Here is a 21,601-nt window from a genome sequence, read left to right as displayed (position 1 = left end):
CTTTGCTGGACAAGTCGTCAGTCTGCCGCAGGGCCAGCACAGTCTACACCTCATGGACATGGCTAAATGCTGTGCTTCCTCCCCTCAGACAGGCTTTTACAGTAACCACCTGCAGTCGGTGCTTGTTTGTGGATCTCTTTGCCTTTTGGAGCAAATATATTGCCCAACAAATGACACATCACACCAAAATATGCTACAAGTTTTTTATTAGGAGGTAACTCATGACGAACAGCTGACCTTTAACCTGCTAGCCCACTGTGGAGGTCTTGCTGCATAGCCCGCCTCCTCTGCAGTCTCTTGTGTAACAAAGGGTGAGGACAGGATGTGGTGCAGCAGCTCCACCTAGTGGTAAAGTGGTAAAGTAAACTGTAGTAGAAACAAATCATAAACAACTTTGGGTGTCGTTTTATTTGTTTTGTGTGACAGGTCCTTTTATCAGACACATACCTCGGAAAAGTCATTCCTCTCAGCTTTCCTTATTGCAGACTCTGCCATCCAGTTCCTCAGCACATATCTCGGATTTACATCTGTAAAACATTTAATCCAATCAGATGTTTCTGTCACCACTGCATAACAAACATCTAAGAATATAAATATTTATATCCCTCATCGTTTAATCAACATTAAGATTTAGTTACAGTTTGATTTACTTTTCATCCTGTGTTGACGATCCAAATCGCTATCATCCTGCTGTCTGAACAGAAACAGAGGAAAGAGATTAATTCACAGCAACAAACATCCTGATGTCACACAAATGTAAATAAGTAAATTCAAAATGACCTCTCGTGACCTTCCTTACCTACTGAGCCGGAACAGGTACTTGTTAAGCCAATCAGAAAAGTGCTTGTGGTGTGATAGGTCATCAAGAGCCCACATCTGATTTAGAAATAATACAATCCTTTACATTTCCTGCATGCCTAATTATAAGAAATGCATGCTGTGCAAGGAAAGCTCAGTATTGGTACAACTGATTCAACAGATCGGCCAGCTTCACAACAAAATCTAGAGATTGAAAGGAACAACAACATTTTGTCACTTTTAGCTCCACCTGCGTGAAGTTCTTGTTAAGAAGCTGCTTGGCTGAAACTTCGCTGAGCTCCCTGAAGGTCATGGTGAAGTCAGACTCTGTGTCCTCCATCACCTGTAAAGGGAAAGTGAAATTACAGTGCAGAGAGTGAGACTAAACTGATTTAGAAGACTGAAACAAACTGTATAATCACCTTAAGCAGGAAAGCAATGAGGTCGTTATCGTCCTCATCTTCACCAAGAAGTCCCAGTTTTGCCTTAAATATCTGGTGAACCCTGAAGTGGAGACATGAATAAATGCAGTCTTGGCTTTGCTGCAGCATGAACACAAGTAAGATAACATTTCACATGAAGCTCACCTCATTTGGTAAATGTTGGCATATCCTTTAAGAATAATTTTCGCCCTGCAAAAAGTTAAGATGACAAGTTTACAATTTGACTTCATGAATTTCTTCAAATTAGAAAAGAAGTCACATTAATAAACTTGAAGGTGTAATAAGCAGCTACGTATATCCCACTGAACTTTTACCTCTTTTTTTTTTTTACCTATTTGCTTTTTCAATAGATTACAATATTTATGCAAAAAAGTAAGTAAACATTAGCATAAGAATTTTAGCATAAGAATTTTTTAGCATAAGAATTTTAGCGTTTTAGGTTGCATCATTGAATAGCTTCACTCAGGCTCTATTCTTGACCACTCCTCTAAACATCTCTTGACTGTCTCTACTGCCTAGTTTGAATTCACCTGCAATATTTTAATAAGATTTAAATCCAGTCTTTGATTACGCAGCTCATTATTTATACTTTTTGAACCACATTTGTGTTAGTTTTTTACGGTTTTCACGATCCACTGCAGCTTAAACTTTCAGATCACTTTGTCTTCCTCCACTCTTTGGAACATTTCCAGTCAACACAAGTTAAGTTATACTCCTGAACAGCTCCTAAAAACATTTGAATTGTCCGTCCAGAGAACATCATTCCAAAAGTTCTTGTATGTAGTTCAGCAATTGATACATCTCGTGACTTATTATGCATGGAATTTGTGCAATCTCTTCATGACTGTTACAGCCCTAGCAGGCCTAGTGTGTGTGTGTGTGTGTGTGTGTGTGTGTGTGTGTGTTGGTGGATGTGTCCTGTTTCCAACTGCAGTATAAAAGCTTGAGAGAAGCCCCTGAGCCTCAGAGTGTGGGTCAGCTCCAGTAGTTTTGTGATGTGTGTTTCTGCACTAGCAGTAAGTGGTTGTGTTCTCCATCCTGCAGAGGATTGTTCTGTGGTGTGTTTTCTTTTAGGGGCTATGAATGCATAGTTGTTGCCTTCTTTGAGCAGAATTGTTTTTCTTTGGTCTGTTTGTTAAATTCCCTTTTTTTTGCAGCACCTCTGTTTTGCTGACACCTTCATTTCTGTTGTTCGATTGAACTGTCTCTTTAAGTTGAACCTTTTAATAAAGTTTCTTTTAAAAACTGCATGGTTTGCTTTTTCACACAGATCTTCCCGTTGTTTTTGCTTTCATCCCCAGTTCATTTTCGAGGGATATAAAAACAACTATAGATGATTCGTCTCACAGGGAAAAATACATTTACAAGAATAATCCAGAACTTTTTTTGACACCTTAAAAAGATTTGAAGATATTTGTATGATGACAAGAAACACTAAATGGTTGTTTGCTTTGCTGGGGTCAGTTTTCATAAGAGGGATAGATTTAAAGTGAGGGGTGTACTTACTTTCCATGTGGCTGCTTTCATTTTGTTGCATTGTATGACTACTTTATTTCCACACTTTCTCAAAGAAAATCTTTAAAGATATATTTGAATTAAAATATGCTGAAAATAAATTGTGGGATGTATTATTCTTTTCACATCGCTTTGTGTGACTCTGAAGTTATTTTGCTCATGTTTCTGTGCTTTTGTTTTTCAGACAAACAAACAGGCTTCTGTAAGAATGAGCTAACAGCAAAGCTGTTCCAGTTTGTCGAAATGACAAAAAGAGTTCAAGTCCTATATTTAGTAAATCCCCCTTGAGACAAAGTGATGTTGTGGTATTCTTACTGTTTCTGTTGTGTCTGTGTAAGCACAGGAATCAGAGCCACCAAGAGTTTCTCTAGATTCAAGAGGCCAACATTTGCCTGAGCTCCAATGCTGTACCTGCCTTCATCATCAGATGTGTTGGGGATAAAATCTGCAACAAAAAGAAAAATATTTGTCTGAGAACTGACAGCAAGAGGATTTCAGTTATTTTGGAGTAAAAGCGACATGAAACAGTCTACACACTGGGGTTATATGACTCCATAAAGCCAAAGGGTCCGTAGTCGATGGTGATAGAAAGAAGACTGAAGTTGTCTGTGTTGCACACACCTGTGGTGAGAACAGCGACAGCTATAAGTAGCGTTGGTTTAAACTGTGTGATACGAATGTTCAGTTTCTCACCATGTGCAAAACCGACTGACATCCACTGGGCAATCAGATGTGCCGTTTCATTTACAACTGTGGAAAAAAACACCTGCAAAGAAAACCTCAATAGCTTATTTACTTAAAACAAAAGTGGTACATTCAGCTGTGCTTTTTTATTACTCACCAAATATTTTTCTGGGTTGTCTGGATTTATAAAAGGAAAATGTTCGTCTATCACAAAGTTCAACAGCTTTCTAAAACGAAAATAACGATAAAATAACATTACAAACACAACAGGACACAGAACAAAGCCAGATGTAAACAACTATGAAGTAAACTTTGTCATGTGACCAGGCAGTCTTACCTCAGAAGATTTATTTCTCCACTTTGAGACAAAATTTCTAAGGATCCAATCCGAAACCATGACTTGGCCAATCGCAGAACAACAGCTCCTGTGGGGAATAAAGAAAAGCTGAACCAGAACAAAGATTAAGGCAGCAGACAAAACATCTGCATAACAGTAACAAAAATTATGCTGGATTGTTAAAAAGTAATGCAGTTTGAAATAAAAGGCTCCAGTCATGGGTAAATCCTGTACCTCTCTCTGCTTTCACATTTCCATTGTAGAACTGATCCCTCAACACTGGCTCCTCACTGACAATCAGACTAAAAAAAGAATTAGCGGATAAATCTAAAACACATAACAATTAAATGGCGACAAAAATCACACGATTCACACAATTTCTGGGTTATAATTTCTTTAAAAACGTCTCTTTTTTTGCAAATGCCAAAAAAATGTTCTCGTCATATGAGTCAAGCTCGAATGACTTGAACTAATTTTATGTGAATGAATGAAATATAAATTGATAACACATTTCTGCACATCAAAAGTCCTGATTGACAGTTATTAGGGTAAAATTTGTAGTAGGTAAACCTGATCATTGCCTTGTGTGGATAAAAACACAAAGTCCAATGCCAGAAAAATTACTGCAAAAGCTACACGTTTTATGGTTTCGGCTAAACAGGGATGTCAGCAGCCTTTAGCCCGAATCAATCACTTGCTGGGAGTTAATTAATGATAATACAGTGCCAAATCAGGTAAAGAAGCACTTGGAAGCCAAACATCCGTCTTTGCTACTGAATCTGAATCAGAGGTACCAAGAATGTTTGATTGCTTGTAAATGTCTGATTAAGCAAATTATTATTACTACATAGAATCATGGTAAAAACAAATAATTATCATCAACCAAACACATTTCTTTACTTTTTGTGCTAAGTTTGTAATCTTATACCAAACTTATAGCTCTCAAAATCATTTATTCTCACCTGGCAGCCCTGCTGGTGGGAACACCCAGGAAATGCATCGCTTCACTGCACAGGAACTCCCTGACAGAAGACCGGATTACAGCACGACCATCTCCTGACCTGCAGCCCGATGTGAAGTCATACTTTTTTGGTTGCATTGCATGACTGCACAATTCTACAGCCATGCATACTAATATTAATAGCCATGCGTACTACTTATTCATTTTTAGGGGTCATTACAGCAGATCATCTGCCTCCATGTCACCCTCTGCCTAGCATCCTCCTCTGCCGTCCTTCAAAACATCATAGACCCTACAATTAAAGCCCTTTCCTTCTCTTTAGCTATCTCCTAACACACCTGTATATTACTACAAATAATAAATGTAATAGCTATTGCACAAATATATGTACAAATAAATACAAACCTTGAATATGGTGTTTTTCCAGATCCTTTAAGCTGGAGTTCCCATACCTCCCCCTTTCTATGAAAATTGAGAAGGAAAATATGTAAAGGCTTGAAGTGGCAGAAAATTACTTAAAACATAAAAACATAATTTTAAAAAATTAACTTACTTGTTTGAATACTGACCAAGGAAATGAGCTCGACCATCCCCCAGCTGGCCTGCCCAGTAGCCAAACTATCGAGGAAAGTAAAGCGTGTCAAAAAGATCAACTCAGCAAATAAGCAAAAGCTTTATAGCTTTTAAAAAGTTATCAGGTATAAAAATCATTTATACCTGATGACCTCCATATCTGTGAGCAAGTGGCACAGACCCCGGCAGTAGTCTGCCACCACTCGCATAATGCAGAAAATCACCTGACCGAGTCACTGACGCATCTAAATCTAAGATCCCCTCGATGACATCCTGTTAAGACAATTTTAGACATAAATGAATTCACTATATTGTGAAATTACAGTGCTGATAGTGACATGGCATCCTCACCTTAGACGCTGCTGTCAACCTCAATGGACCTTTGAGTGGAGTTGGAATGGACTTGGAAAATATGCAGTTCTTCACAGTGCGAACAAAGTTGCCATCAACTTTGTCGATTGGGAGTGCCTCTGCAGAGAGGACAGAGGGGATTGTATGATAACATTAGCGCCTTCCTCTATATTTTGACCTGTAAGGACAAGAATCTGTTTTACCCAATAGCTTCTTGCAGGAGACTCTGAACTGGTTAAGGTCGTGCATGAGGCTTGAAGCATTCAAGGTCCACTTGGACTTCACAGTGTGCGATGACGATTGGCTGTTTGATGCGGTGTTGTGGTCACTGTGACACTCAGGACTTATATTTTGGCACAACTCCAGGACATATGCAGGTGTGAAGCTCGATGCTGCCACCAGAGCAAAGACTAGTGCTGTACAGGTGCTCCACATTTTCACAGATGGAGCAGCTGACTTATCGAATCAGGTTTCAACTTCTCTCTGGCATGCCCCACCTTAAGAAGGTTCGTACCAAACGCCCCACAGTTTTATCAATCATTAACTTTAAAAAAAAATCATATTATATTCTAGTTCATCTTAATTTTGTTTTATAGTTTCACCTGGTTATCCACATCCACAGCCCAGGGTTTGAGAAGTACTGCATTAAAGATAGCAGATCTGAGGGAAGCAATAAAAAAGGGTAAACCACACTTCCCCTTAGTGCTTATTCTAAGCCAAACAGCTGATATTTTACTTATGATAGTAAAAAAAAAGACTTAGTCACTATTAATAGGCTACTAAAGTGTTAAGTAAAATATAATTTTTGTTTGGCATTAAATGGAAATACTAGAGTGATGTAAAAGGATCTTAAAATTGTATTTCAGGACTTTTAAACCTTAATCAGAGTAAAAAAATTATCAGTTGCACGTTACGTTTCATACACAATTCCTCCAATCAACTTTTAAGGTTTTTTTTAACTATTAACTTACATAAATAACGAGTTAAACATGAACTAAACAACCTTAACTTTGTCTGTCAGCTCTACCGTATACCTGTAAATAACGATAGGGTAATTTTAGTTCTTACGTTAGTTTATTATTACATATTACACCCCAAATAATAATAAAGTGTCATGAAAAGGCGAGAGCTAGCTTAGCTGTTAGCAACCCAGCAACTAGCCTCATCCCAGACACCCGTATATTATCTGAAGACGAGCTTGAAAACACATTTTCCAGCACTAGCTTGAGGTATGTATACCTAAATTATTGCGCATTTACTCTCTCCATCATTTCCTGCCTTCTGCTGCTCCTCGTTATGAGACGTCACCGGATATTCCTTTACTGTTTTTCCGGTTCACGTTGCGATATGTAACTTCCGATGCATGCTGTTAACCTAAGGTAACATGGCGGGGCCGTGGTGGAGGAAATGCCCGAGGTTGACCACGGGCTGCACGGCCACGAATATATTAGAAAATTTGTGGCACTTGAAGGGCAGGCCTGTGTCTTCCTCTGCATCCCTGTTGAGCCGGGCTTCCTGCATCCCCACGCCGGAAACCAGGGTGAGTTTGCGGTTAATAAAAAGCTGGAGAGCCGGCATGGAGGACTTTTCAAAACCAGGAAGGTCATACACTGCAGAGTGGTGGTTTAGAGGCAATGCCCACTTCTGCTTTATTCCACTATCTGTCATATCCCATGCCAGTGAAACTTTATTTACATTCCTCAGTAAAGAGAATTTTATATCTGTGTGTTTAAATGAAATGATTGGTGACTTGTTGAGCTCATAAAGGTTGAGACTTCCTGCTTGCACGTAAGCTGTCTTTGACTTGGCCAGCTGCCTGCCTCAGTTGCATTTGATTCATTCATTCGGCATTGACCCACATGTGCAACACTTCAGTTATATGAAATGTAACACGTGCATTTTAAACAGAAAACAATGTTTCTATCTTGTATCAATCCCAGTTAGTGTGAGCGTATTATTTTATTGTTCCTATGTTAAGTGAATGCACCCAGGGCTTAAAATCTGGGTCCATAAATAACTGATCCTGTGTAGGTTTAAAATTGTTTAATAACAATAACTCCAGGGTGCTAGAGCCTCTGCAAACCTGATGTGCTGCACATGCCCGAGCTCATCTTTGTTATGATCTCATTTTCAATTTCAGCCGCCAACACCTGCACAGATAAACATGAAAGCAGGAAACTTTCTAATCAGGTGAGTTGTTAGGTAGTCCAGCTAAGTAGTGATTTTTACATTTTATTTATTAATATATTTTAGGAGATATATCTTTTGTGCATTTCAAATCACACGTTCAGTTTCAGCATAAATATTTGCAAATCTTTCTTTCCAGACACCAGTCACGGTTGCTGCTTCCAACACTACAGTCTTGCTGTTGCAGAGCGACACACAGTGACACAAAGCCCAAGGACCCCTTCACGTTAGCCCAGAAAGACTTGACGAGTTTATATGACGACATCAAAAAAGTAAGTCTTCAAAGAGATCAGTCCAATTTAGCTTTCAAATAGAATAGTTGTGCTGAAGCGATTGCTGTTTTGTGTTGCATCCCTTTCTCTGGTCACTTCTCGAAAAGTAACAGCTTCAGCTCACATTTATTAGTTTTTCAACCCAATTTTAAGGTTGAACAAATCAGTAGTTAAATCCAGATGTTTGCAAAGCACACACTTTATCTTTAATGCAGTCAGGATTCATTCACTAATACTGGCAGGTTTTTACCTTCTTACTACTTATTAACCACCAAGCCTGTTAGCTTTCCCATTCAACTGTACTCTGAATTTCTCCTTGAACCAGTCTGCCTCCCCTCTCACCCGCCAACAGAGCAAAGCCACACCCTTCTTTCACAATAGGGGTTTTAAGCTGCTAAAGAACGTAGAGAAAAACTAAAAGGAAGTCTGTCTGAGATATTTTTGCAATAGCTGTGACAAATTAATGAAGGCTTTTTGGGTCAGAGTGGGCGGTTTCCTGCCCTGTGGTGATTGGCAGATTTCTTTCTGCACAGCGGTTGTTTATGGCGGAAATAAAACGCTTGCTTTTTACTGTCCTTTACAGGAGCTGTTTGTGTCCAAAGTAGAGCTGAAATCTCTGTGTGAATACTATTTCGATGGCAAGGGGAAGGCCATCCGACCAATGATAGTGGTACTGATGGCTCGCGCCCTTAACATCCACAGCAACAGAGCCGGGTAAACGACTCTAAACTCAGTTGTATTTTGCTCTGCGACACACGGGTCAGAGTCCTGATTGCACCGTTATGACAAACTCTTTTGTTTCAGATAATTGCATTTGACTTCCTCCTGTTTGCTGTCTGCGTTTGTCCATTTTAGAGATTTGCTCCCAGGGCAGAGGGCCATCGCTATGATCTCTGAAATGATTCACACTGCCAGCCTGGTGCATGATGATGTCATAGATGGATCGGATAAGCGAAGAGGGAAGAGAACAATTAATGAAGTGTGGGGTGAAAAAAAGGTAAAGGAGATAAAATCGTTTGGTCTGATATGTTTTTCCGAACCACCCGCTCGTATATCATTCGGCCTCCTCTCTTCCAGGCTATCTTAGCCGGAGATTTTATCCTCTCGGCTGCCTCAATGGCCTTGGCTCGTATCGGTAACATCACAGTGGTGAAAGTTTTATCTCAGGTCATAGAGGACCTGGTGCGAGGTAAGTCACGATGAGCCGAGAACCAGCATGCAGAAGAACTGGCCGGAAGAATGCATTTACATATAGCCTTGTGATTGCAGGTGAATTCATGCAGTTGGGTTCCAAAGAGAATGAGAACGAGCGATTCAAACACTACCTCGAGAAGACCTTCAAGAAGACAGCAAGTCTTATTGCAAACAGTTGTAAAGCAGTATGTACGTTCTGTCTTCACATAAATAGCAGAGAGATGGAGAAAAGCCTCGTTTTCTGCACTTTTTAATGTTTTTTTTCGTTGACTGTCTGCACTCTTTCATTTAAGGTTTCCATTCTGGTAAACTCTGATCCTGAAGTGCATGAAATAGCGTACCAGTATGGGAAGAATGTTGGCATTGCATTTCAGGTACAGGCTGTTAAGCAAAGTGTCGCCCTCAGTGATGAGCAAATATCAGTAATGATTTTTTGCACAGTAGTTATGTAATAAGGCGGTTTGTTTTGTCCTGTAGCTGGTGGATGATGTTTTGGACTTCACATCTGGAGCCAGTCAGCTGGGGAAGCCCACAGCAGCCGATTTGAAATTGGGTTTGGCTACTGGTCCGGTCCTGTTTGCTTGTCAGCAGGTGAGACACCGCCACCATCGCTCTTACTCAGGACATGCAGACAAACTGTGCACCACTAGGTGAATGAGATGGACTGCAAACTGTCTTTAGTTTTTATCTGTTTGTCATTTCAGTTTCCTGAGCTTCATGCAATGATCATGAGACGTTTCGCCTCCAAAGGAGACGTAGATCGAGCCTGGCAGTACGTCCTTCAGGTGTGAGCCGTAATACACCATAAGTGAAAGCCTTAAAGGTCCAACCAAAAGAAGGGCTCTCTTAATAACATTTATATTAAAAAATAAAATGATGTGAAATTAGCTTCTTAAAAGTCATGACACATGCATGTTGAAATAGATTTGTTTATAATAAAACACTGTACATAAATTTTACAATAAACGTTTTATTGTGTACAAATAAAGAGCAGAGAGAGATCTAAAAGCGATGCAAAGAACTTTACCTAGTCTGAAGTGACGCTGTAGGTCAAAGTCTAACAATCTGCACTCTGAAACTAACGATGGTAGGATGGTTTTATAGATTTTTGGAAATGCATTTAAAAATCCTAAGTCTCATTTACAGAAGTAGTCGAACTCACTCGGTACTTTTAGCAGCACTGTCACTGTGGTGTAAACTGTGCGAGCACAAATCGCACCTGGATTTGTGCAGATCCTCCAAAGCTTGGTCAGATTAGATGTGAAAGTGCTTAAACTGTCATCTTCAGGGTCTCTCCTCAGATGTTCTTTGGGCTTTAGATCTGGGATTTGGCCGAATCACTCAAAGACAGAGACTTGTCCCAGTGCGTCCCTTAGAGAGGGATCGGTCCTGATTATTAAAAACGCTGTGGAGTGCCTTGGTCAAGGACATTTTCTGAAGCAAGAATTTAATCCGGTCTTACTTGTGCTTTAAGGTGAACTCGCTTCCTTTATTCTTTTATGAATTTCTCCCTTATTGCATGATGCTGCCACACCGTATTTAACCATAGGGTTGGTATAACCAGGTTATGAGCAGTGCCTGCTGTAATATTTAATCATTCACAAAAGGCTGCAAAACTGTAACCAGAAGTAGGTGTTTAGTAAACGAAGCTGAGCTCTGCGTGACAAAAAAAGCAGTTGTCAATGATTTTAGTGTTTTATTGTTGATAGCAGAGCCAGAGCAGACTTATCTGCTCTGGCTCTGATAAGTATTAGCTATCGTCCAGTAGCTAATACTGGACGATATTATCGTCCAGTATTAGCTACTTGCTGATAGTATCAGCATTTATAGCAGTTGATAAATGACTTTTTTTTTTTTTTTAAAAGGATAGGAGAACCGCCCTTCGACCATGTTATGAGTGGCAGATGCCGATTGCCAGCTCACTGGTTGAGCAGGTGCCCATATGCCCTCTGGCTGAAATGCAGCGGCCCGGGTTCACATCCAACCTGCAGCCTTTTGCTGCCTGACTTCTTCTTCGTGTCCCCTCTTCACTGCTAACCGATCACTAAAGAAAAAAGGCCCGCCTAAAAAGCAAAAAAATACATAAAAATAAAAAAATCTGTGCATTGAAGTTATGTAGTTTCTCCACCAGAGGGAGCTGTGCAGCTTCTCTGTTGACAACATGTTTGGAACGAGCTGATCCAAGCAGACACATTTAGATAAATAAATGATAAATGTTAGGGAGACTCTGCTAAAAATATTTAGAAAAATAATTTTTTTTAATTACCACATATCTGTATTGGTCAGTCTTAAAAATCCGATATAGGTTAATAGATTAAAAACTTTAATAATGTGAGTGCTCCTCCTTCTGTTTTAGAGCAATGGTGTGCAGCAGACCAACTACCTGGCCCAGCACTACTGCAAAGAAGCAATCAGGCAGATCAGTAGGCTCAGGCCATCCCCAGAGAGAGACGCCCTCATCAGGCTCACAGAGATGGTGCTAACCAGAGACAAATGATCCTCCTCTGCTGGGCTTCTCTTCAGGCAGCTACTCCAGGGGAGAGGACAGCAATTTACCTGCCACCCTTAGGTCCTTAGACCAGCAGGGTTGGGCAAAAATAGCGAGGGAGGCAACAGGAGTTTGGTTTGGATGGACCTCTGGTGCTGATCTGAGTGCCAACTCTGGCTTAACAGAACAAAACGGCAAGCAGGGGTCTCTGATCTGAATCGTGGCGCTTTCCTCTTGACTTGAGGTTTGGTATTAAGGATGCACAGATTTATTTTTTGTATTTTTTGGGCTCATTCTGATGTTTAAAATTTTAGTTTGACTGAAACCTGATGCCAATGCCAATATTTATTTTGTTGTTGATAACAAGAATCATCATAAAAAGAATTTTAAAGTTTTTCAGCTCCTCGTCAAACGGTCTTTGAACATTTAACAGGCCAAAGTTGGTGCAACACAAATGTTACCAGATTTGTTGAAAGCCCCAAACCAGGCCATTAAATTTGTGCATCCTTACGAAGCGCAAGTAAACTTGGTATTTAGGCAAATTGTGATGTTTGAGTTTCTTACAGGAAACGTATGATATGTAAATGAATAAGTACAACTGAAAACTGCAGCTGAACCCTTCACTGCTTACAGTACTGTAACTGCAAAAGCCTCCCGTGGCTCAGACTAGCCGACTGTGAGTGAACAGTTTGTTACCTGCTGGTCCTGAGCTGCGACCGAGGCGTTGCAACATCTGTGTAATTCCAAAGGAGAGGGAAGTGCATCGTTGTGTACTCGCTTGGATCCGTCCTCACCTCAAAGGCCAATCAGTCACGTGTCTTTCTTTTCCACTCTGAAGTGTTATGTGGTTACTTCTGTGATGCAAAGTGTCCTGTAACGACCACGGCCTTAACATCTGCAATGACTGTGCGCTCAATAAACCAACTGCTTCATTTTTTTTTATTTCATTCAATCTGAAGCTTTGGTTCCTTGTCAAAAGTAATGACACGCGCATGTTGTACATAGATTTGTTTATTATAAAACACTGTACATAAATTTCTCAATCAACATTTTATTATGTACAAATGAAGGGCAGAGAGAGATCTATGATGAAACTGAGCTGGAAATAAAAGAAAGTGGGTGAACGGTGACCACAGCAGGTAGCGGTTTAACACTGCATTTGGAGGTCATGTTAGATGACAGAACCAGCATGAAAAAGTACAAGATGATGATTCTTATACCTGAGAGACACCTACGTATGGACTGGCTGATTTATACTGGAGATAATGTATTATATACACCCGTGCAGCCCAGAGGATTACACGTTCCTAGCAGTCAGCGCGGTCTTTGAACCCAGACGGGGCCAGTGGTGCTTTGAGAAGACCGAGGAGGTACTAGTTGCTTAAATGGTCTACGTTATCACATCTGAATTGTCACGTGGCAGTTTTGGGGCAGGACAATTCCACTCTCAGGTGACAAATTGCAGGAAGTGTTTGCCAGGCTAACAGAGAGGTTAAAACAATTTGCGGTTTTCATGATTGTGATGAGATCTGGTGACTCCAAAGGGCATAATCACAGTTTTCATACACAAATGATCCAGTGACCCCCCTCTGTGCCCGTGATTATTAGTAACCTAGAAAGGGTTAGAAATGTTTCAACACTTAGTAAGAAAAAAACCCTGTGCTGTGGTTGTCCTCATCTTTACTTTGCTAAAATTGTAGTGCACAGGTTCAGAAGCAGGGCACAAAAGACAAGGTTTGAGGACCTAAACAGTCCCTTCACGTTAAGGTTGGGGGTCACGGGTTCATGTTTTTCATTTAATTTGTCACCCATATGCACAGGAATGATATTCCTGCCAGTCACCGAAAGATCTTCCACATTTTCTGCATATAAAATTAACAGTGAATCCTAAAATGCTCCATAATAAGCTGAAAATGGATGGAATGTCTTTGCTTTAGATGGACCCAAATTCATGAAATTTAAAAGAAGGCGATAAAAGGGACGAGCCTGTCATTTACTTCAGTTTTTTAAAGAAGTGATTTCAACAGTGTAATGAGAAAGCAAAGGTGTATACATTTACAACATAATGGAAGGATAATGGCAATAAACTTAAAATTACATTAGCTCTTGAAAAATTTTTCCATGCTTTGACGCCGAGACTGATTTTCCCGCAGTAAGTTTTCTTTCCTTTGAAATACGATTTACAGTATTTATTTGCGAATCACCAACAGTCCATCTGTCATTTACAGAGTTGAGGAGGAGGAGGGCGGCACCACTAATGAAAAGCATCATATGATCGACATTCACTGAATTTACATTACAGAACCCCCCCTTCCCTCCCGGAGTGGCTGCAGCTCGGATTATGTACAACCAACGGTACAAACACTTCCACTGAAGGTGCTTACGTTACATTTTTATTTGTTCCATCGAAACCTAAAAACTCTTGTTCACAAAGTGTTTTGTTCAGGCAAGATCTCACCGTACATCCTTCAACTGTGTGAGCATGTGCAGTCCAATTCATTAAAAAAAAAAAAGTTTATTTTACATGTTCCTTAAATGTTCCCCACCTGTCCATAACACCAAAATTAACTAAATAGATATACCTTTGTCATTTTATTTGCAATCAGTAAGGGAAAAACATTCCGTCATATCAAAAGAAAAAGGGCGGCGGGGGGGGGGATCACGTGGTTATGCATCTCGGGAGTCAGATTTCTGCCGTCAGTCTCTCAGTGGATTGTGATATGACTGAATAAATATGCTGTACTTTAACTGAAAGGTCCCTTCAGTCGGCGTAGTGCATGATGGACTCCACGTAGTTGCCGGGGAAGAGGCCGGTGGTGCCGTTGCACACGCCTTCGAACCAGCCGTCGTCGTTCTTTTTGATGACGTAAATGATGGCGCCCTCCATGAAAGTCAGCTCGTCGTCCTTGTCCTTGGCGTAGTCGTAGATGGCCACCACTGCGAACAGGAAGGGAAAAGGTTTGCTCTTGGACTCTGTACCCAACGGCAGGACTTCGCCTGCAAATACTTAGAAACGTTAAGCAAACCTTTCTCGATGTAGCTCTTGGGAGCCCACTGGGGGTCTCCGTCGGCGTAGGGGTCGTTGTAGTGCACGACTGCGGCGTCTTCCTCCTCGTAATCCACCGGAGGAGGCGGCGGAGGCGGTGGCGAGTCGTCAAACATGGGCATGTCATCTGGAGGAGGAGGTGGAGGAGGAGTAGGAGTATCTGCAACTATTGAATGGACATCAAAAGTGAGACTCGTTTTGGTTGGAGTCACAAGATGTCCTTGGTGATAGAGGTGGCGGCAGTGGGAGAATCATGCATAAGAAATAAATCAAGGCATGCAAAGTTTGTCTGACAATCAAGCAGGCTGCAAGGCTTCTCACAACTGACATGCCGTATGTGTGCGAACCTCTCAAGTGGCTCATGTAGTTTGTGCTCCTGTTGTAGCTTTGAACATCGCTTCACATGCATATGCAGAAAAAAAGGACACCTATATATATTATTTATGAGCACTTAAATAATGAAAAATACACTCCAAGTCATGCCATTTAGTAGGTTAGAGCTGACGGCATCCACTCCGGGACAAGAAAAGGTATGAAAACGTATAGTGACTGCATCTGACACTATAACAAACTGAAAATATGATGCCGTACTGTCTAGAATATACAGTTAAAGTGTTGGATGCTGACATTAAACACGGCCAACAGGGTCACTGTTTGCTAAATTCTCTGCTTGGTGTCAAAAAGATGGAATTTCCTTACATGGGTATATCAGGCACACCTCATCCATCTGACTCTGAGGTTTACAGTAGATACAATTTCATTTTTGAGACCAACAGCACCCAAAAGCCAAGGTGGATGTGTGTGTGTGTGTGTGTGTGTGTGTGTGTTACTTCAAATTGAGCTCACTGGCACGTCTGTCTAATATTGGTGAGACCAAATCAGACCAAACAGTTACTACAGTTTCTGTGCAGACGTTTTGCAAACACAACATAGCTACCAGGGTTTGTTTAAGAATCTTGTTAACACTTACAAAATGTTGTTCTGCAGTTGAGAGTAACAGCAGCTTAGAGGGCCCGGTGGCGCCAGTGTCCGGCAGCCTCGCCTCTGTCAGTGCGCCCCAGTTACAATGTAACTTGCCATCACCAGTGTGTGAATGTGTGTGTGTGAATGGGTGGATGACTGGATGTGTAAAGCGCTTTGGGGTCCTTAGGGACTAGTAAAGGTCTTTGCTTTGCTAACAAAGTGTGAATTAAGGAGTTTCAATACAGGCCACTATAAAATAAATAGTTTGTGGTATCAGCAAACTATCCAGAGCTATTCTAGTGAAGTTTACCATTAATATATTAGTTCCCTTTCAATAAATGAGCATATGGCAGGTTTTGGATCAGAGGGGACAGCAGAGAGTGGTGACCTTTGGCACGTTTTACCCTAAACATCATCAATGACTTTAGCGTAACTCTATAGTGCTACAAGTACTCTGTATTATACCTCTATAGTAGTGTAGATTTGTAGCTGCAGAAACAAAGAAACGAAACTATAAGTTGCCTAATAGAAGCTTACATAATGAGTGGAATCTAGTAAGAATCAGTTCAGTTTTGGAAGAGGACGTATTAAACAGGATGAACACACAGTGCATGCTCTGTGTTTGGGAGTTGGAACAGTTGGCGCAGATAACGAGGAAAGTGCTGTGTGTGTGTCTTAGCCTCTTCACTTACTGCTCTCCTGCATCCTGGCCACAAAGCCAGTCAGAGGTATCTGTGGAGTCAGCTGGGGCATGGGGGGAGGAGGAGGAGCGATAGACACTGAAAGCCAGTGGAGAAAAGGGCAGGAAGGCCGACAGAGTGAGCATCAGAGAAGGAGAAAAAGACAAAGCCCATCAGTCACCAAGAAAGACAGTTCAGGGTCCAACCCAACCCCCAAGCAAACAACAGTCAACACAGACACACTGCAAGAACTGGGAGCATGTACACATCTAACAAAAGCACAGTTAAGCACTATACTGGAAGACTGATCGTTTAAATAAGTTAATTTTTTTTTCTTCTATTTGACAGAGATCACAGATCAGACGCAAACATGAGCTGAAAAGTTCAGCAGCATCTGCGACTGTGATGAGATTCACATGGTATCAGGGGATCATTAGAGCAAGAGGATAAAAAGCAGATTATGTTTGATTTCTGTCGATCAGACAGTTTCCTCTAAATCGAAAGAAAACAGGGGACTTCTAATAGCCACAAGGGGGCAGTATTTACTTTAGATGTCTCATCCTGAACTCATGTGAAGCAACTCCCTACAGACCTGTTTTAGTAATGTTAACACTACTTTAGATTCTCATGTTAGTTTTCCTCAGATCACATGATTAATTTTAGGTTAAATGCTGTGAATAAGTAATAGTCAAGAACCAGTGTTTCAGAAAATATCACTTTTAGGCTTCAGGCAATGACAAAGCTACCAGAAATCTGCAGATGTGCAAGAAAGACCACATGTGATGTGTAAATTCTCTCTGGATGAAGTGTTTGGAACGGAACGGGCACATCTGCACATCTGGAGGTCATCTGGCTTGCACTGTGATCTGTATAAATGGGATCCATACAGCGTGAAAAGGCCACCTAACTATTCCTGCTATCTCAAGCTGCAAGTCTACCCTTTAAAAAGAGACTTAAAAATCAATGATGCCTGTGCTTTGCCTTTATTTTCTTGATCCCACCTAATAAATCTGTGCAAAGAGATCTCTTAGCAATATAGGCATAATTGAAGTGAGGTTAACAGCTGACCTAACTGCAGTACAATACACAGCCAGTAAACTTTGCCTAAGTTTTTACAAGATGCCAAAGACCGACTCTGCACTGCTAGCTAATATTGATTGCCTGCATTGCATCTGTGTACAAATCCAAGGATGAGGCATTCTGCATCAATACTAAAGACGCCCCACAGTTGGATAAAAAGCCTTAACCTGCACTTTCAGATTAAAAACAAACGTCAATAGTTCTGTGAAGAACTCGGCCTGACCTTCAGAAAGCACTGATTTACTTGCAAATATAAAATATAAAGATTTTGTGTGTGGCTACAAAGGTTAGTTCGCGTCGGGTGCATGATTTGGGAAGAATGTGAGGTTGTGTGTCCTTCAGTGACAGCTCTGGATCTAGAAAGCAGTTGGGAGCTGGAGACAAGAGGGCCTTACTTGAGTTCTGACCATAGCCAGGAGTGCCTCCATTAATATGAGGCTGCTGTTGCTGCTGTTGTTGTTGCTGCTGTTGTTGCTGCTGCTGCTGCTGCAAGGAGAACTGCGAAGTGACCGACGGCGCCCGCCGGTAGGTGCCCGTGGCCGAAACCATAGAGACAGAGGAGTTGGAAGAGTTGTGCCGCGAAATCTGCCGCGAGATGGTTCCAAACTGGGACATTGGAGCGGGTCCCAGACCAGGTCCAGGGGCCACAGCTAGAAACCCCAAGGACGGGGAGGAAAGAGAGGAAAGCCAAGCACGGTAGCAAAGGAGGGAAGAAGGTTGGAAATGAGAGGGAAGGGGGAAACCAACCAAAACATGAATCATCAACACCGTGTGAGATAACATGAGCTTTTAAATTCTGATCAGAGCCCCCTGCCTATTAAAAAATGTTAAAGTTAGTCAACAAAAGTCAGAGGAAGCAGGTGATCTTGGGGAAGCAACAGAGATTGTAATTTGGTTATAAAAGTAACAGACACTTCATGAAGAGTTTCGTCAACAAGTTATCTTAAATGTAGCTTTCTTAGACAAGAAGGAAAGGAAGGATCGATTGAGGAATAAGAATGCAGCAACAGAACAGATGGATCCTGCAGGTTTTTGCTGAAGCAACAATTAAAACAGGGATTTCAAACTCATTTTATATGCCACGCTTTGATGTGAAGTGAGCTGGACCAGTGAAACTGCATGATAAATGTATGAAGCAAACAAAAGGTTCCCACAGTTCATTGGTCAGGGTGTCCTGTAAGTATAGATTTAGAATATGAAGCTTTCATTGATTCACTTTGGTGTAGTATAGATGGCAGTGGGTGTGTGGGGGATCTTTATCAACAGGAAAAACTGTTCAAAATCTTTGCCCTTCATTCACATTTTCTTAAGTTGTCAAGGATGCAGAATTGGAGTCTTTACAAAGCCGATTCAGGCCCGCGGGCCGTATGTTTGACACGGTTTAAAAGACTGCAGGTAGCATTTAGGATTACGTGCATCACTACACTGCCATCAAAGAATAACTGAAGCATCTCTGTGAACAACAGCTTTAAAAACAACAACAACAAAGAACTATTTGAAGATTGAAGCAATGTGTGCGGCTGTGGCCGACAAAAATAGAGAGGGCGAGGAGGGGTTTAAGTTTTTTTCTGCCTTTCTTTCTTCTGCTCGAGCATTTCCTGCTCACATTTCTAGATAATATACATCCTCTCGGGAGAGATAGGAATGGGTGGGACCAGAGGAAGTAAAGATTCAGAGGAAAACAACCACAAATAAACTTCGCTACAGTGTCACCAGCAGAATAATTATAAGTGGAAAATAAAGAGTCTGGTGATGTTCAGATGATAAAATGTGCACAATTCAAGTGATCATCTCGGCCACAAAGATTACCAGAGTCGATGAGCGAAGAGCGGCTGCTGCTCAGGCTTAGACACTTACCGGTGGACACCGATGAAACAGCTGGATGCTTTACGCTTTACAGAGCTCGGACTCTAAATCAATCCCAGCATCACGAATCTGTGATTCAGAGGCCGTGTAAATTAAAGCTACATCAGGCACTGCTGAGTATCTGAAGCACCCAAAAGGCTGGCTGAATGGTTTGGGGAGTCCATTACCCTGAAATCATTATGTGGCATTTGCTGTGGCTCAAACAGTCTCCATACCGAGTCACTGCTTTACTTTCTACCAGTGAAAATCATTAGCATCTCTGAATTCAACTTACCCACTCCCTAAACCTGTTGCAAAGACGCATTGAGCACAGTGTTCAATAAAAGGCAACTAATTACTTAAAAACATAACAGGGTTTCCAATAAATCAGGTTTAGAGGGACAAATTAGCTTTAAATGTATTAGATGTGATGTGTTGTTTGACCCCTCGGTCTAACAATGCTGGTGCAGCAATTGTAATTTTAAAAGTTAGGCCCAATAGGAACGTTTGACTTTTTATACTACATCTGTCTAAACAGACCGCACCCTGCATCAGCAAGTTATCTTTAGCTTTGCCCGCTGATGGGTGAACATTTACAGTAACGACCGAGTTTGGGGATGTGTCAATCTTTTTTTGCAACTTTGCAAAAATAGTTTTTCTGTTTCATCACAGACTATGATCACAGCTAATGCACACGCAAATAGAAAGTAGCAGCGATGCGGCACAGAGACGGCTGACAATCAAATGGAGAGATTTAAAGATGCAAACTCATCTCAAATCGTAGCCACGCCGATTACCAATTAAAAGGGTTAATTATGAAACCAGAGTCTGGAATGTCCACAACCAGCTTACAGCTTTAAATGTGAATGATCTTGAGTTCAGGAAAGTGTTGCCTGATGCAGCTTTAACCACAATCATGTTTATGGAAATTTAAAAAAAAATAAATCAAATGAGCCACATACTGTACCTGCAGTAGAAGTCTCAAAGTCACGTTTCTGTACATCTGTACAGATTTGAAATAAAAACTTATTTTATTATCCACAACAGCTTGAGATTAAAATGTAAAGGACCAATTTAAGAGAAATTACAGGCACTAATTAACTTTAGCCAGGCCCTAGGTGACATGAGACTTCTGTATTAACCGATTACACTTCAGTGAAGAAGAGCACCACCACCACCAAAACCACCACCGTGAAGGATTAAGTTAAATGTCACACTGTGCTTAACAGAAGCACGAAACTCTGTCCACACTGCAAGCAACGACAGAGCTGAACAACCCAGAAATCTTTGGCTGCTGTGTTTAGTTCAGCGAGTTTCTTGGCTGGGGAAAGCTCGTCGTGGCCAACGCTCGTCGAGAGCGCAATTCGATTTTTATCTTTCTCCCCCATTTCCTTAATAATGTTTCCTCATTTTGTGAATACCGCTTCAGCCTAAGTGGATGACAGAGAAATCTCTCAGAGATGATGCGGCTGTTTCTGTTGCTTTATTCTTGATTTTTGATAAGAGGACCCTTTGCTTGCAGTGTGCACAGACGGACATCGGCACCCACAGCACCCTTATTTTGTGCATCTCCAAGGTGATGATCCGCCATCCAGTCGGCAGAGGTCAAACAAGCGGCTCGGGAGCTTCGAGGAATCTCACCTATGGGAGGTGGCGGTGGTGGCGCTGGAGGGGCCATCCCGGCCATGGGAGGAGCAGGTGGAGGTAGAGGAGGAGGGGGTGGGGGAGGCGGAGGGGCTCCCGGGGGAGCAGGCATGGTTGGGACTGAAAGGAGGACTCACGTTAGTGACCATTTAGCGGTGAGGCAGGAGCAGAGCGTGTCCTCGCCGCCTCCTACACCTTGATTACATGACATCATATCAATTTACTTAAGAACCCTCCGGGCCCGGAGGAGCGCTCCGACTTCTCACGCACTTGGACACACTCCTTTGCGGTATGAATCGAGTGTTTCCATGGCGACCAGCTTGCACATCACAGAGAAAGAGAGAGAGAGGGAGTGCTGCGGAAAGTCCTGTGCTGCCGGCCTGATCCCGGCGCCGAGGTAAAACAGCTGCTACGTCAACCTACAATGCTCCAAACTTAAACGCAGCACCATCTCCGCCGTGATCACGGTACAGCGCGACACCACGTGTAGCAGCTCGTCGTGTTACGTGGGCTTTACTGTTCAACTGTAAAGTGTCAGGC

The 21,601-nt window shown here is 41.6% G+C and overlaps 3 protein-coding genes across 15 annotated transcripts in view; 1 reads left to right on the top strand and 2 right to left on the bottom strand.

Annotated features, from left to right (window-relative positions):
- Window positions 1-189: 189 nt before the first annotated feature.
- Window positions 190-6,965, bottom strand: LOC113029277 (UPF0061 protein PFLU_0444-like). 6 transcript variants are annotated; one of them, XM_026180057.1, is made up of 21 exons: window positions 6,902-6,965; window positions 6,265-6,322; window positions 5,866-6,159; window positions 5,663-5,781; window positions 5,456-5,584; window positions 5,292-5,356; window positions 5,144-5,200; window positions 4,740-4,838; window positions 4,012-4,079; window positions 3,778-3,865; window positions 3,598-3,667; window positions 3,450-3,522; window positions 3,294-3,398; window positions 3,072-3,201; window positions 1,386-1,430; window positions 1,221-1,302; window positions 1,049-1,141; window positions 800-876; window positions 639-694; window positions 448-527; window positions 190-342 (listed from the first exon to the last, which is right to left on the bottom strand). In XM_026180057.1, exons 3-21 carry the CDS (start codon window positions 6,095-6,097, stop codon window positions 220-222), a joined length of 1,791 nt encoding a protein of 596 aa, XP_026035842.1. In that variant the 5' UTR covers window positions 6,098-6,159; window positions 6,265-6,322; window positions 6,902-6,965; the 3' UTR covers window positions 190-219. The 6 variants fall into 6 exon arrangements, with proteins under 6 accessions (XP_026035842.1, XP_026035841.1, XP_026035843.1 ...); XM_026180056.1 differs by lacking the exon at window positions 6,902-6,965 and having other exon boundaries at window positions 5,866-6,382; XM_026180058.1 differs by lacking the exons at window positions 6,265-6,322; window positions 6,902-6,965 and having other exon boundaries at window positions 651-694; window positions 5,866-6,104.
- A 6-nt stretch (window positions 6,966-6,971) lies between these two features.
- Window positions 6,972-12,750, top strand: pdss1 (prenyl (decaprenyl) diphosphate synthase, subunit 1). The gene is made up of 11 exons (XM_026180073.1): window positions 6,972-7,202; window positions 7,803-7,852; window positions 7,989-8,121; window positions 8,705-8,835; window positions 8,977-9,118; window positions 9,199-9,310; window positions 9,391-9,500; window positions 9,609-9,689; window positions 9,793-9,906; window positions 10,020-10,100; window positions 11,672-12,750. Exons 1-11 carry the CDS (start codon window positions 7,047-7,049, stop codon window positions 11,810-11,812), a joined length of 1,251 nt encoding a protein of 416 aa, XP_026035858.1. The 5' UTR covers window positions 6,972-7,046; the 3' UTR covers window positions 11,813-12,750.
- A 48-nt stretch (window positions 12,751-12,798) lies between these two features.
- Window positions 12,799-21,601, bottom strand: part of abi1a (abl-interactor 1a) — a 50,195-nt gene continuing 41,392 nt past the window's right edge. For 2 of the 8 annotated variants that reach the window (XM_026180062.1, XM_026180064.1), the window contains 5 exons: window positions 21,059-21,181; window positions 17,968-18,222; window positions 16,505-16,591; window positions 14,830-15,015; window positions 12,799-14,740 (listed from right to left, as the gene is read on the bottom strand). In XM_026180062.1, coding sequence (XP_026035847.1) covers window positions 14,565-14,740; window positions 14,830-15,015; window positions 16,505-16,591; window positions 17,968-18,222; window positions 21,059-21,181 — 827 coding nt within the window. In that variant the 3' untranslated portion in view covers window positions 12,799-14,564. The remainder of the gene's footprint in view (window positions 14,741-14,829; window positions 15,016-16,504; window positions 16,592-17,967; window positions 18,223-21,058; window positions 21,182-21,601) is intronic. The other 6 variants (XM_026180066.1, XM_026180067.1, XM_026180068.1 and 3 more) reach the window with 4 other exon arrangements.

This window comes from Astatotilapia calliptera, chromosome 9 (assembly GCF_900246225.1).
Source record: "Astatotilapia calliptera chromosome 9, fAstCal1.2, whole genome shotgun sequence".
Classification (NCBI taxonomy): domain Eukaryota; kingdom Metazoa; phylum Chordata; class Actinopteri; order Cichliformes; family Cichlidae; genus Astatotilapia; species Astatotilapia calliptera.
This window is presented reverse-complemented; position numbering and strand designations above follow the sequence as displayed.

What these genes read in the sequence shown, in the direction of transcription:
- pdss1 (XM_026180073.1), top strand. Translation starts at nt 7,047, where the DNA reads ATGGCGGGGCCGTGGTGGAGGAAATGCCCGAGGTTGACCACGGGCTGC. An exon ending in ATCCACAGCAACAGAGCCGG is followed by an intron (nt 8,836 to 8,976) that starts GTAAACGACTCT and finishes TGTCCATTTTAG; the next exon opens with AGATTTGCTCCCAGGGCAGA. An exon ending in AAGTGTGGGGTGAAAAAAAG is followed by an intron (nt 9,119 to 9,198) that starts GTAAAGGAGATA and finishes CCTCTCTTCCAG; the next exon opens with GCTATCTTAGCCGGAGATTT.
- LOC113029277 (XM_026180057.1), bottom strand. Translation starts at nt 6,097, where the DNA reads ATGTGGAGCACCTGTACAGCACTAGTCTTTGCTCTGGTGGCAGCATCG. An exon ending in CCCACCAGCAGGGCTGCCAG is followed by an intron (nt 4,080 to 4,739) that starts GTGAGAATAAAT and finishes TTCTTTTTTTAG; the next exon opens with TCTGATTGTCAGTGAGGAGC. An exon ending in ACACAGACACAACAGAAACA is followed by an intron (nt 1,431 to 3,071) that starts GTAAGAATACCA and finishes AACTTTTTGCAG; the next exon opens with GGCGAAAATTATTCTTAAAG.